This window comes from Athene noctua, chromosome 3 (assembly GCF_965140245.1).
Source record: "Athene noctua chromosome 3, bAthNoc1.hap1.1, whole genome shotgun sequence".
NCBI classification, from domain to species: domain Eukaryota; kingdom Metazoa; phylum Chordata; class Aves; order Strigiformes; family Strigidae; genus Athene; species Athene noctua.
Genome location: NC_134039.1, coordinates 56,158,347 through 56,173,655, shown reverse-complemented (window position 1 = coordinate 56,173,655; position 15,309 = coordinate 56,158,347). Strand labels below are relative to the sequence as shown.

The following is a 15,309-nucleotide window of genomic DNA, read 5'->3' as shown; positions in this document are numbered from 1 at the left end:
CCGGCACCACGTGACGCGGCAGCCGCGGCTGGGCGGAGCTTCCTCCCTTGACGCGCGGCGGTGGGAGGAGCAGGAGACGGAGGGGCGTGGCCGGCGTCCCGGTGACTGCCGCCCCCCGCGCCCCCGCCGCTGCTGCGCGGATGGTTCCGGGCCGCGTTGGGCCGCTCCGCTATGCCGCGGTACTGTGCCGCGTCCTGCTGCAAGAACCGAGGGGGCCAGAGCGCCAGGGACCAGCGCAAGCTGAGCTTCTACCCGTGAGCGGCCGGGGAGGGGGGTAGGGTCGGGGTGAGGGCTGTCCCTGGTGGTGGGGAACGGCAGAAGGGCCAACCCCGAGTGAGGAGAGGCCTGCAGCGGCCCTCCGGGAGCCGGAGTGGGCTAAATGACTGAGAAACTAACTTCACGGGCTGGTAGCTGCCTTTGAACCCTGCCTGGTCCCGAGAGGCTGGAGGGAAATAACGCGCTCATCTCTGGGGAAGAGGGGATGGGAAATGTGTAGGGAAAAAGAGTCGACAGGCTGGGTGTGCAATCACCCCCCTGCGAAGACGGCCGGCACTTGCTTAGAGAGGGAGAGGCACAGCAGCCTGGAAGAGCTCTTGAGTAGGTGCAGGGGATTCATAAAGTAAAAAACAAAGAGATCCGAATTAAAAAAAAAACAAAAATTGCACTTACAATCATGAGGCTGTTTAGCTGTGAGACCTCAGTATTACCGATTACCCCGTTTTTTTCAAGCTTGGCTGCCTTTGTGGAAGGGGTGTTTCAGCAGGGCAGTCATTTCATGGAGACATTGGCTTAACGGTGAAGGAGCTGAGTATCCTGTATTTGACCACTTGAAAGCTAAGCCAAGGGCTGAACAGAGTGAGAAAGCAAACGTAATGATTTTTAAAAATTAAATATTCCCACTAGAATTCTTATCTTGTCTATGCTGCAAACAGGCATTGCAGGTTTGTTTGGAGGCAGCTGAGCTAGCTGGAAGCCAACTATCTCAGTTGCCAAAAAACAGTTTATGGTGGCTGCATAGTACTATCTGGCCACCTGAATGATTAGTCATCATCCCAGGCCTGCAGTAACCTCTGTACTGTTGTGGTTATATGGCCGTTGATTTCCTCAATGGTGAGTTAAAAACAGTGTTTCTCAATCCTGACAGAAGCACGGTGCAGGTACCTAAATATTAACTTATTTCTTTTGAGTAAATGTATGATAAGCATTTGTCAACAGAAGGAATTTTGTAGCATTTCAGAAAAATTTGAAGAATAAATTTCACAACTAGCCTCAAATCTGTTTTGGTAAAATTTATACCTCAAACTAACTTTTGTTTCAGTTGCTGAGTAGTCATTGTTATTCCAAGATCAGGAAGGCTACGTAGGAAGACACAGGAAGACTGCTTTGAGAGCGATTTTAGTTTCGGTTGACGGAAACTCTTTTACCCAGCATGTCTCTAATATGTGATTCATCATAAAACAATCATGAAAATGAGGGGAAATAAATTATTTATATTGCTTTAGAGAATATGAATGCGATATGGAAGATAAAACGAGTTTGAGTGCTGATACATATTATATTCAAATATATGGCATCAGTATGAAGATGATTGCAAAAACACAGCTGTTTTACGTAGCCGTTGAATTGTGCTGCATTATGAATATCATGGTCTTGTAGAAGGGGTGCTAAGATTTGATTTATAGAGATCTCTTGGCTTACATTAGCAACTACTACTGATACCAACTGCAAGTTTTATTCCCTTGCCTCCTACCACCCTAAAGAAGTCCTCTGCTGCTCTGTGGTTTTGGGTCTGAGCCCCTTCTGAACTTTTTAACTGTGGCTTAATCTCAGCTGGCCCAACTGCCCTTCTTTGTTTTATTTCTTCACCTCTCTGACTTGTGCAGTGGTGGCAGCTACTGAATAAATCCTGTCCACTTCCTCTTTCCATTTGCCTTTTTTTTTTGTGCCTTGTTTGCACCAGAGAACAGATTATGTTGATGAGTAAGGGTGCTGGTTTTGCCTGGGGTAATTTTCTTTGTAGTGTCTAGTATGAGGCTGTGGTTTAGATTTGTGCTGAAAACAGTGTTGATAACACAGGGATGGATGTTTTAGTTATTGCTGAACAGTGCTTGGACAGAGCCAAGGCCTTTTCTGCCTCTCACCCCACCCCACCCCACCAGCAAGTAGGCTGGGGATGCACAAGGAGTTGGGAGGGGACACAGCCGGGACAGGTGACCCCAACTGACCAAAATCCCATACTATATGATGTCACGCTCAGCACATAAAGCTGGGGGAAGAAGGAAAGGGGTGACCTTTGGAGTGATGCTGCTTTTGGGTGTACACAGTCTAAGTAGGCAGGATTTGAAAAGCCTGAACCTTTAACCTGTCCTTCAGAGGTTATTGTATTCTTGCCAGCACTATTCCTTGCATTCCTGCAGATACTCAGAGCCAGATGCATTGAAAGCTTGCTCTGTTTCTGTGGTAACTTAAAAACTTAAAGGGCAACAAATTCAAAAGTTTGGGTAAGGGGTGAAGACATGTCCTGGTTTGAGCCCAGGGGGCAACTGAGCATCACACAGTCGCTTCCTCACTCCTTCCCCCTCAGGGATGGGAAGGGAAGGAAACAAAACAAAAGGCTTAGGAATTGAAATAAAGACAGAGATGTCTCACCCCTTACGGTCACAGGCAAGAGACAGACTCATTAGGGGAAGAAAGAGAATGTCCATTTAATCTAAACACCAACAACACTTAGTTTAACCATCAAATGGATTAGGACAGTGAGAAGTATAACCACATCTTAAAAACACCTTCCCCCCACCACCACTTCTTCCCAGGATCAGCTTTGCTTCTAGATTTCTCTACTACCTCCACCATAGCAGTGCAGGGGACAGGGAATGGGGGTTGTGGTCAGTTCATCACCCATTGTCTCTGGGGCTCCTTCCTCCTCAGGGGGAGGACTCCTCACACTCTTCCTCTGCTCCAGCGTGGGGTCCCTCTCACTGGAGACAGTCCTCCATGAACCTTCACCAACACAAGTCCTTTCCACAGGCTGCAGTTCTTCCCAAACTGCTCCAATGTGGTCCCTCCTGCATGTTGCAGTCCTCCCAGCGATGCTCCAGCACGGGCTTCCCACAGAGTCCCAGCCGCCTTCAGGTGCATCCACCTGCTCTGGCGTGGGATCCTCCATGGGCTGCAGGTCAGCATCTGCTCCACTGCTGACCTCTGTGAGCTGCAGGGGCACAACCTGCCCTCTCACCACGGTCTGCAGGGGGGTCTCTGCTCTGGTCTACCTTTCCTCCTTTTCCTCCTTTCTTCCACTGACCCCGGTGCTTGCATAGGTGTCTCCCTCACAACTCCTCCTCTCAGGTTCCCCTTCTCAATATGTTACCACAGAGGCGGGTGTCTTTCTCAAAATCATTTGAGTTTGCAGTTTTGGAACACTGTGGGCCTGTGTAAGAGTCCTTGCCATGTGTGGCTTTTGGAGGAAACCTGCAGCTTCAAGGATTTGAGGGTGGGATCTAGGGTTTGCCAAGAAGTAGCCTGACTGACTGGTGCTTTTCATAGCATTTGGGTGATGCTCAGTGCTCCAAGCTCTCTCCCCAGCTTCTGTTGTGTGGGAATACCTCACTGCAGAAGCAATTTTTTTGTGCGTTGGAGTCCCATAAAGATATGATAATAAGCATAACGTAAAGACCTGATTGTTAATTAAAAGGAAAAAAAGACCTAAGGGAAGAGAAATTGTGTTAGAAATGCCCCATTTCTATTTAGCAAGTAAAATAAAATGGCTCTTGTAAAGAGGCTGTAGGCAATTGTTCACATCTGGATGTTTCTGTTGTCCATCATAATGCCAATAGCTATACTTTTTACATCCTATAGTTACGATCAAGTCAGGTTTAATGACCACATGAATCTGTCTCTTGCAGTTTCATACACACAAAACCAGATTTTTTTAAAAATTATTATTGCTCACGATTCTAAAGAATATTGTTTTCTTAACAGTCGTCATTTAGCAGTGCTCAGAATTCAAGTTATGGTTTATGTATCATGTGGTTATATGCTAGAGTTAAAATAAACTTGATATGCACCAGAGAAATCTGTAAGTGCTTTTCAAATACTCCGTTTTCTGTCTGAGAGCCAAGAGTGGTCAGAATGTTCATATTGCCAGTACCATAAATGCTTGGCTGTACATGCATCATAGTGAGCCTTTAATTTCCCTTTAATTTGTGTATTGCAGTTCATTAAGTAAATTGCATATCTTTGCCAACTTTCTTTTAATTTAGTTCTCTTTCCCATGTAATTTGTCTGACTATTTGCATATATTTTCAAAATCAATTTAATTTTTTGGTATGAACATGTATACTTTTCATTCTCCTTTTCAAGTAGATAAGATGGTTGAATAGTTAGTTATGGATTACATAATATTGTGGGGGCTCTCAATACTGTAAGAAAGCTTAATTGCTGAAATTCAAAATATAGAAATGCTTTACATTTGTGTGTATTTACATCTTGAACAAAATTTAAATCCTGCACTGGAAACTTTTCCAAATTGTCTGATAATCCAAAATATGACATATATTGAGAGGTACTTGGCAAAACAAAAATAGTAACAAAAAGGTTTTTTACTGGTTGTGTCTAGTAAGACATAAAAGCCCCACAAATACTATTTCTAAAGTGAGGGCCAGACATAACTTTTTTGAATGAAGTTAGAGTATTTCATCTTATTTCGCAGACCTACTTTCTGAGTATGTGTTGCAGAATCAAACCTTTCAAAACGTCTTAGCCATGGGTTCTGAAACCCTTGGCTACCAGAAATCAACAGAAATTCTGCTGCTGAACTCTGGAGCAAATATCCAACTAGAAATAATTTGGATTTAAATCTTTTAAAGTGTATTATTTTAATCTTTTTGTAAGGAAAGACTACCTTGTAAGGAACAGTGAGATATTCTCTATTTAAAAAGAAGAAAGAAAAAAAAATATTATGTGTTTTTGTTTTTTTCAACTGCTTTAAAAAAGATTTCCACTTCATGATAAAGAGAGACTTGAGAAATGGTTGCGGAATATGAAGCGAGATGCGTGGACTCCAAGTAAGCACCAGCTTCTATGCAGTGATCATTTTACCCCTGATTCCCTTGATGTGCGATGGGGCATACGATACTTGAAACATACTGCTGTACCAACAATTTTCTCTACCCCAGATGATGAGGTAATGTATTCCTGTCTTTTTTTAATTGTAGTACAAAGCTAACCAACTACTGATGTAATGCAGTTGTTCTGATTAGCTGTAATATATTCATATTTTATTTTAAAAATAGAATTCCTGTCAAAACATTTTGTCAACAGAACTGATGCAAAACGAGTATATGATTCCATAGTATAAGGGAAGAACAACTTCCCATACTTGACTGGAGGTTCAATATCTCTTTTAACTGGAAATTACAAAAGAAAAAGACATTTCCTATGAGAAAACTATGATTCTAAATATTTTTTTCTGTGCAACTACTCTTAATATTTTAATGTTCTTTTAAAGCCTTTTATTAACTGAACATAAATACTGGCTTTGGAGTGTATTAGTTTCAAGCTACACATTTCTCTTTCCTGTTCCTAACCCTTCTAACACCTAAGAGCTCAGGAGCATAGGCTGCTAAAGATATCCCACAAAGGCTAGTTCATCCTGTCTTTCAAGACTTGTACTATTGGTTACATTAAAATACTGTGCTATGCAGGCACCTGATCTTGATCAAAGCTATGCTAATTCTCTTCTGGCACATAACAGTCTTTCTCCAGATCATCATTTTGTAGGTGGGAGAAATGGAAGGACCGGATTTAAGGGTAAATAACTGAAATGTGTGGCTATTAAGTTTTACAAAACAATTTATTTTTAGTCATGAAGTTCTCTGTCTTCTTGGATAGCTGCAAGTGTTGTCCAGACTGGTTTTGATTCTGTAGAGTCAAAAGCACTCTTGATAGAGCTCTCAAATATAAAACCAGAAAATCTTGCCACTTATGGCAGTAATTAGCCTTTAGACATTTACTAGCAATAAATGTCTTTCCTTCCAACCCCCTAGTCGCCCTACTTCAATATATCCCTTACGTCCCTGTGCTGTTACTGTAATAGGAAGCTGTAGCTTTGGAACTGGACTTTGCTGCCCTGTGCTTCTATGCAATTACAGATAAACGATGTGATTTCACCCCAATTAAAAGTCGGCTTTTCCCCACCTTTTCATTCTCTTGTTTTGCGTTTCACCACAGACCAGTCATAGTACACCTACAAAGGTGGACAGTAGAGTTATGAAGGTAACAAAATTTTATGCAGTGGTGTTGCCCAGTACACACCAGTGGCTTCTTTATTTTTGCATCAGCAATATATATCTGGGAAATCCCAGACAGATTTAATCATTTTAGAAAAATAGTATTCTGTGCATCCCTTCAGTGTATCCATCAATTCCCTGCTATCAAAAGAAAAGAGATGCTAGTTCTTCATATCTGTGATAGTGTGAACTTGCTTTCCTGGAGTTTCACTTTTCTCTCTGGCGTTATTTTTTTAAATCTCACACTTCTGATAGCACTTTTCTAAACACCAAGATCTATCCTGTCAGTGACCACCTCAGCAAATAAACAGTATCCACTGACTTGGCCATGGGTTCTGTAGTTCTTCTGTAACAGAGAAAGGGAAATACCTCATTGTCTCAAAATTCATAAGATTGATGTGATGTTATGTATCACCTTTGAAAAGATAAAGGTAACCAAATGAATTCTAATTTTGTATACATTTTTCACTCCTTTTAAGACTGATGTTTCCTATAAAATCAAATTACGTAGTTTAATGTATTTGGAATATTTCAGACTCCATACATACTTTTATGAATGTACACTTTGAAATTATCTTTTCCATCATAATCTGTTTTTTCAGCCTGGCCTCTTTCCTACCTTCTCTGTCTTTTTTGCCTGGTCTATATTCAGCAAAATTAAAGTTGTTCTGTTTGTTCTGGGTGGTTTTGGGTTTGTTTTTAAGTCCACAGGGTTAACATGAGTACAAGTTCTGCAGCTCGGACTCTTCATAATCAAGCCTACTAGAAAAAAATAAAATACTCACTGTTAGTGTATTTTTGTTTCACTGGCTGATAGACTAAAAAGCTTTTTTTGATACTAATCTTTAATCATGTGGTGATGTAGTTTATGTGGAGGAGGGGAAAAGAAGGTGGCTAAAAAGGATAGATTTCAAATACAGCTTTGTTCCATCTTTAATGCAAAATCTTGCACTGTGTGTATTTAATATACATATATTTTATACAGTGTTTCAGATGGTAATAGGAGATGCTAGCCAGTTGTAGTGGTTTAGGCCCTGCCGGGACCGGAGACCACGTTGCCGTTGTCCATCCCCCACCCTCAGGCCGGACAGGCTGGAAGTGAGTCACAAACCCCAGGGTTGAAATAAGGAGAAATTTAATACAACAGTGTAATAAATAACAGTCTGAACAATAACAATAACAACAACAATAAACAGTAATAACAATAAACAAGACAAAAGATATACAGAGAAATACCGCAGTAAACACAGCCAGCCCGCCACGCGTGCTTCCCGCGACCATAGCCACAAAGGAAAGCATGCCGCGCTGCCACACCGGACCTGACATCAGCATGGTATGAATAACCCGGCTGAAGATCCCTTCCCCCTCTCTGCTGGGGAAACTTAACCCTATCCCAGCTGAACCAGGACATAATCCACCCCTTTATTCTATACCATCTGCGTCATGTCCAGCTGCCATTTAGCAGTTAACAATAACAAAACAACAGTTAACAAGGGCACAGCATAATTCACGGCATGTTCTCACCCAGAATCAAGTCCCCCTGTGGTACGCATCGGACCTCTCCATCATCCTGCATCACCCACCAGGTGCACCCAGGTCCTTGAGCAAAAGCAATCCCGTGGATGGGTTTGCCTTTACCTTTGCCTGGCGCAGGACTAAACCAGACCATTTTTCACAATATATTCTTCGTGTGCACCACAGGGACTTTATCCCCATCTACAGCACTTGGAGGTTTTGACTGAGCCGGGCCAGCACCACTAGCAGATCATCTTGTATTGACTAGCCAGGTGGCCTTTGCTAGATGCACGTCCCAGTTTTTGAAGGTCCCACCTCCCAGTGCTTTCAATGTGGTTTTTAACAGTCCATTGTAGCGCTCGATCTTCCCAGAGGCTGGTGCATGGTAGGGGATATGGTAGACCCACTCGATGCCGTGCTCTTCTGCCCAGGCATTTATGAGGTTGTTATCGAAGTGGGTCCCGTTGTCTGACTCAATTCTCTCTGGGGTGCCGTGTCGCCACAGGACTTGGGTTTCAAGGCCCAGGATGGTGTTTCGGGCGGTGGCGTGGGGTGCCTGGTAAGTTTCCAGCCATCCAGTGGTTACTTCCACCATTGTGAGCACGTGGCGCTTCCTGTGGCGGGTCTGTGGCAGTGTGATGTAGTCGATCTGCCAGGCCTCTCCATATGTATATTTCAGCCATCGCTCTCCATTTTGCTGGGGCTTCACCCGCTTGGCATGTTTGATTGCAGCACATATCTCACATCCGTGGATGATCTCTGCAATGGTGTCAATGGTGAGGTCCACCCCTCGATCTCGAGCCCACCTGTATGTTGCATCCCTACCTTGGTGGCCCAAGGTCTCGTGGGCCCACCGGGCTATGAACAGTTCACCTTTGCGCTGCCAGTCCAAGTCCACCTGAGCCACTCTAATCTTAGCAGCTTGGTCTGCCTGCTGGTTGTGTCAATGTTCATCAGTGGCCCCACTCTTGGGTACATGGGCATCCACATGGCGCACCTTCACGAGGTTTTCTACCCGGGCTGCAGTGTCCTGCCATACTTCAGCAGCCCTGACAGTTTTACCCTTATGTTGCCAGTTGCTCTGTTTCCGTTGCTGCAGCCATTTCCACAGGGTATTCGCCACTGCCCATGAGTCGGTGTAGAGGTAGAGCCTTGGCCACTTTTCCCGCTCAGCAATATCCAAAGCAAGCTGGACGGCTTTCACCTCTGTGAACTGGCTGGATTCACCCTGTCCCTCAGCAGCTTCAGTGACCCGTCGTGTGGGACTCCACACAGCAGCCTTCCATGGTCGATGTTTTCCCACAATACAAGACCCATCAGTGAACAGGGCATATCGCTTCTCCTCATCCGGCAGCTCGTTATATGGTGGGGCCTCCTTAGCACGTGTCACCTCCTGTTCTGGTGACATCCCAGAATCTTTGCTCTCTGGCCAGTTCATGATCACCTCTAATATCCCCGGGCAGCTGGGGTTCCCTATTTAAGCCCGTTGTGTTATCAACGCAACCCATTTACTCTACGTGGCATCTGTTGCATGATGTGTGGAGGAGGCCTTTCCTTTGAACATCCACCCCAGCACCGGCAGTCGGGGTGCCAGGAGGAGCTGTGTTTCAGTGCCGACCACTTCTGAGGCAGCCCAAACTCCTTCGTACGCTGCCAGTATCTCCTTCTCAGTTGGTGTGTAATTAGCTTCAGAACCTTTGTATCCCCGACTCCAAAAGCCTAGAGGTCGGCCTCGGGTTTCCCCAGGTGCTCTCTGCCAGAGGCTCCAGGTAGGGCCATTCTCCCCGGCTGTGGTGTAGAGCATGTTCTTAACCTCCTGCCCTTCCCAGACTGGCCCGAGGGCTACTGCTTGGGCAATCTCCCATTTAATTTGTTCAAAGGGTTGTTGTTGCTCAGGGCCCCATTCAAAATCGTTCTTCTTACAGGTTCATGGTAGAGAGGGCTCACAATCAGGCTGTAGTTGGGATGTGCATCCTCCAGAACCCCACAGCGCCCAGGAAGGACTGAGTCTCCTTTTTAGAGGTTGGTGGGGCCATGGCTGTTATCTTGTTTATCACCTTCACTGGGATGTGGCGACGCCCATCTTGCCATTTTATTCCTAGGAATTGAATTTCCCTTGCAGGCCCCTTAACTTTCTTTTGCTTAATGGCAAAGCCGGCCTTCAGGAGGATTTCAGTTATCTTCTTCCCTTTCTCAAAGACCTCCTCAGCTGTGTCCCCCCATACAATGATGTCATCAATGTACTGCAGGTGTTCTGGAGCCCCACCTTCCTCCAGTGCAGTATGGACCAGTCCATGGCAAATGGTGGAGCTGTGGTTCCACCCCTGGGGCAATCGATTCCAGGTGTACTGGATGCCTCTCCAAGTGAATGCAAACTGTGGCCTGCACTCTGGCGCTATCGGAATGGAGAAGAACGCGTTAGCAATGTCAGTCGTGGTGTACCACTTGGCTGCCTTCGACTCCAGTTCATACTGGAGCTCTAGCATGTCCGGCACTGCAGCACTCATCGCTGGCGTAACTTCATTCAGGCCATGATAGTCCACAGTTAACCTCCATTCGCCATTAGGCTTTCTCACTGGCCATATAGGGCTGTTGAAGGGTGAGTGAGTTTTGCTGATCACCTTCTGGCTTTCTAGTTGACGGATCAGCTGATGGATGGGGACCAGGGAATCTCGGTTGGTGCGGTACTGCCGCCGGTGCACCGTCCTGGTAGCAATCGGCACTCGCTGCTCCTCAACCTTAAGCCGCCCCAACACTGAGGGATCCTCTGAGAGGCCGGGTAAGGTGGACAACCAACCTCCTCCAGGGCAGCTACACCAAAAGCCCACCGGTACCCTTTTGGGTCTCTGAAGTGCCCTCTCCTGAGATAGTCTATGCCCAGGATGCACGGGGCATCTGGGCCAGTCACAATGGGGTGCTTATGCCAGTCCTTCCCAGTCAGGCTCACTTCAGCTTCCAGTAGGGTCAGCTGTTGGGATCCCCCTGTCACTCCAGAGATGCAGATGGATTCAACCCCACTGTATCTCGATGCCATCAGGGTGCACTGTGCGCCAGTGTCCACCAAGGCCTTATACTCTTGTGGGTCTGACGTGCCAGGCCATCGGATCCACACTGTCCAGTAAATCCGATTATCCCTTTCCTCCACCTGGCTGGAGGCAGGGCCCCTCTAATCCTGCTCATCATCACTCACTTCTTGCAAGAATGAATCACTGGTCCCCTCAAGAGGGTCAGACAGAATTGGCCATTCTGTTCTGTCTGGGGGATTTCTGACTGGACACTGGAGCTGTGCTCTTCTTGGAGGACTCCCCTTTCATGATGGTCTTCCCTTTCAGCTGCTTTACTCATGCAGCTAGGGCAGCAGTGGGCTGTCCATCCCACCTCCTCATGTGTTCTCCATGGTTGTGGAGGAAAAACCACACGGTACCTCTTGGTGTGTACCTTCTGCTGCCTTTCTCTTGGGTGGGGAAACGTTTACTTCTAATGGCTGAGACATCGGCCCGTGGAGGTGGAATGTAGGACATGTCCTCTTCCACTTTCTGGACCCTCTGAGACCGTTCCTCCACAGCTGAGACTCAGGAATGCTGAGATGAAGGGAGATTTCCCTCATATTGCCGGAGCTTGCCAACCACTCCGTCCACTGTTAGAGTGTGGGTGTCTGTCCACCAGGACACTATTGCCGATGCTTTTGAGTGCGCTTCTGGTGCGCTCTTTAGGAACTTTCGCCACATCAGGTGTGTGCAGGGGGCCTGATCTGGGTCCATGGGTGACTGCTCATCATTCAGATCACCATAAATAATATCAAACACAGAGAGTTCCCTGAGATTCTGAATGCCTTTCTCAATGCTGGTCCATTTGCTTAGCTGACACAGGAAATCATCCTTGTAGGGGTGCCTCTCCCTTACACTGAGCAGGAGTCGCCTTCAAAGGCTGAGTGTTTGAGTCTGTTTCCCTATTGCCCTGTCAATGCCAGCCTCCTTGGCCAAAGATCCCAGCTGCTTGGCCTCTCTCCCCTCCATCTCAAAAGCACTGGCTCCATTGTCCCAGCATCGGAGTAGTCAGGTGCAAATCTGCTCACCTCCCAGGCAGCCAAAATCTCTCCACATATCTCGCAACTTGGTCGGGGATCGAGATCGGACGATCACCTCTGGTCCTTCCTCCTGTTCCCATGCTGGGCCTGGCTCATCCCCATCCCCCACTTTGCGAGCTGACTTTCTGGTATATTTGGTTTTCTGTACCGGGGCGACTGATACCGGCACTGGCTGGCTCTCTGGCTCAGTCGCTGTGCTGGTGGAGGCAACTGATACTGACTCTGCCTGTCCCCCCGGCCCAGCTGCTGTACCAGTAAGTTCATTCTCAGATCCTGCAGGCCTTTCTCCCCCTTGAGTGCAGTGAGTGGTATTAAAGAGGACACGGTAGGCATGGGCAAGTCCCCAACACACTGCAGCGATTTGTGTCTCCTGGGTTTTGCCAGATTGGTAACACACCCTTTCTAAGCACTCCATCAGCTTATCAGGGCTCTGCATTTGCTCAGGAGTGAAATTCCAAAGCATTGGGGGTGCCCACCAACTCACGCCTTTGCCCATCTTTTCCCACACCCCTTGCCTCTCACTATTATCTGACCTCGGGGCAGGTTTCCGGGCACTGCTATTGTTAAAGTGCCGCATGGCCCAAAACAAAATCTGGCAGACACCCAGAGAGCACATTGCTGCAATCACACTGGCTTGGATGCTCCAAGGATAAATGAAACTCTCAAAAACTGAGAGAATCTCTTCCCCTGGCTCACCCATAATGGGGGTGAGACCCCTAACAAAAGCCCACATGGCAAACAGGTACCAGCCCGCCCCCACACACAGCAATATAAAGGCATTATAAACAGTCAGTAGCCAGTACAGCAAAAAGAGACCCTTTACACGTTTTCCACCAACAACAAACACCAGCACTGGGAACACACAGTGAATATAAGGAATAATCCAGCCCCACCACGCAAGCAAGTGGGCCAGCATTGCAAACATTTTCTTATTACACAGTACAAATATAAACAGAAAAAATGCACCTAACAGATTGCTCCAACATACTCTGGTCAGGATCTGTCCCTTTTTGATTCTTATTTCAACCCAATTCGTGCCACCCGTTGGGCAACAAAAAGGCTGTGTTGGTTTAAGCCCCTGCCAGGACCGGAGACCACGTTGCCGTTGTCCCTCCCCCACCCTCAGGCCGGACAGGCTGGAAGTGAGACACAAACCCCGGGGTTGAAATAAGGAGAAATTTAATACAACAGTGTAATAAATAACAATCTGAACAATAACAATAACAACAACTGTAAACAGTAATAACAAAAGACAAAAGATATACAGAGAAATACCTCAGTGGTCACAGCTAGCCTGCCACGCATGCTTCCCGCGACCAAAGCCACAAAGGAAAGCATCCCACACTGCTGCAAGCATCCCACACTGCCGCCTGACCTGACGTCAGCATGGTATGAGTAACCCGGCTGGAGATCCCTTCCCCCTGCTTGAGAGAAACTTAACCCTATCCTAGCTAAACCACGACACCAGTCTTTGTCAGACAGATTTGTGTAGCCACTTCTCTTCAGGTGCTTTTAAAATTATAATGTCTTGTGTAAATCAGTAAAGTTTCTTAGAGTTTGAAAAAGAAAAAAACAAGAAGTATTATTGCCTTTAGAGCTTTAAAATAGTATTTTAACATTTAGGACCTGAAGCAACGTTATGGAACACATATGAGTTTTCAGGTCTCTGCTGTAGTTTTTCAACAGTGCTCATCTAAATTGCTCCTTATGCAGTGCTATGTTATAGAATGAGATTTGCCCCAATTTTTTTTTTTTTTTTATGCTCAAGTGATTTCCCAGTTACAAGGTGGTTGTTTTTGTTTTGTTTTTTTCCTGCAGGAAAGAGATTCTTCTCAGAACAGCCCGCAGGAGAGAAAGAGAGAAGACCCGGAAGAAACAAATCCAAATGTAGTGTCAGAGAAAGCATCTGTATCACTTGAACCTTGTACACCAAAGAAAAACCTTGTAATTGCAAAAAATGTAGATGAAAAAGCAGAAGTAGTTTGCTCAACTTCATTGAGTAAACCTTTACAAATTAAAAAAATGCAACTTCAAAATGGAGAAGACTTTCAGGCAGACCGTGTCATTCTTGATAATTCTTCTAAGCAGCATATACATCAACCTGACCCTGTTTTAACGGCAGCAGCGGTCCAGAGCATGGAAGCTACCAGTGTTCATACATCTGTAGAGGATCCAGTAGGTTGCACAGCTACAGTCTTGCAGTTTACAGACCCTGACTACTTGAATTCATCTCTGAAACTGACAAACACTTTAGGTTCAATTACTGACTATGCAATTGAAAATCCTGACTCTCATGTTGTAGGCTGCTCTGTTAAAGTACAGCCAACAAGTGAAAATGCAGTTTTACTGAGTACAGTCACACAAACTATTGAACAGTTCCATGGAAGTGAAGAATCTGTCATTGCTATTATTGTGCCAGCCAAGAGTCCAGAAGAGCCTGAAATAGTAAACAGTTCTTTCCTGCCTATTAAGCAAGAGTTTCTTGACACAGAGGAGACAGAAGGAGATAAGTCTGTGTATATGAATGCATATGTTGGACGTGAAGTGTTACAAACTGAGCATTCGTACTGCAAACAAGACATAGACAGAGATCACCTTTGGCAAAAAATTTCAAAGCTCCATTCTAAGATAACCCTGCTTGAAATGCAGGAGATAAAAACTTTGGGGAGACTCAGGTCCTTGGAAGCTCTTATTGGACAACTGAAGCAAGAAAACCTGCTTTCTGAAGAAAAGTTGAAGATTGTAGAAAACTGCTTTACAACACTTGAAGTGACTATGATACAGTAAAAGCTTTTGATGATTGTTCTGATATCTTTTTAGCCTCTTTGACTGTCCTTTTGGACAAATTAACTTTTGTTTCAGTCATGGTATTTTAAACATCTAATGCAAATTGTGTGAATAGCAAATACTCTTTAAAATGTTACATCAACCACTATGAAAGCTAAGTTGTAGAATATTGCCTATAAAACATGACTTATAAAATAAGCTTTAGAAGAAAATAAAACCTGTTAAAAGTTTTGTTTAAAAATATTTGAATTGAATCAATAAAGATAAATTAAATCTTTCTAACTCCAGGCTCCTCTGAAACATGCAACTCCTGCATTTGGGGCAGCAGTAGAATGGACAAATAAACATGTAGGATGGACAGTTGTAAAACTGGTTTTTAAAAAAAACCTGTCCCAATTTTCTTTCAAATGAGTAAGGAGGTATGTAATACACATTGTACAGTAAGGCTACTATTACTCTTCAATCTTCTGTTCATCTAACATTTGTTCTGATAGGTTTTGGTACACTTTAACCTTATTAAAACTGTTTCTGCAGTAAAAGGTGTTTCCTTTCATTTAGTTCTAGAAACAAAAATTCTGTAAGAATATTGTGACAGTGAACAGGTTCATCTCTTTTTTTCCGGATTATTCATCT

The 15,309-nt window shown here is 45.0% G+C and overlaps 1 protein-coding gene across 1 annotated transcript; it reads left to right on the top strand.

The window, feature by feature from the left end:
- Positions 1 to 107: 107 nt before the first annotated feature.
- THAP5 (THAP domain containing 5) lies at positions 108 to 15,207 on the top strand. The gene is made up of 3 exons (XM_074903102.1): positions 108 to 254; positions 4,993 to 5,182; positions 13,708 to 15,207. The coding sequence occupies exons 1-3, from the start codon at positions 172 to 174 to the stop codon at positions 14,674 to 14,676; spliced, it is 1,242 nt and encodes a 413-aa protein (XP_074759203.1). The 5' UTR covers positions 108 to 171; the 3' UTR covers positions 14,677 to 15,207.
- The last annotated feature ends 102 nt before the right edge of the window (positions 15,208 to 15,309 follow it).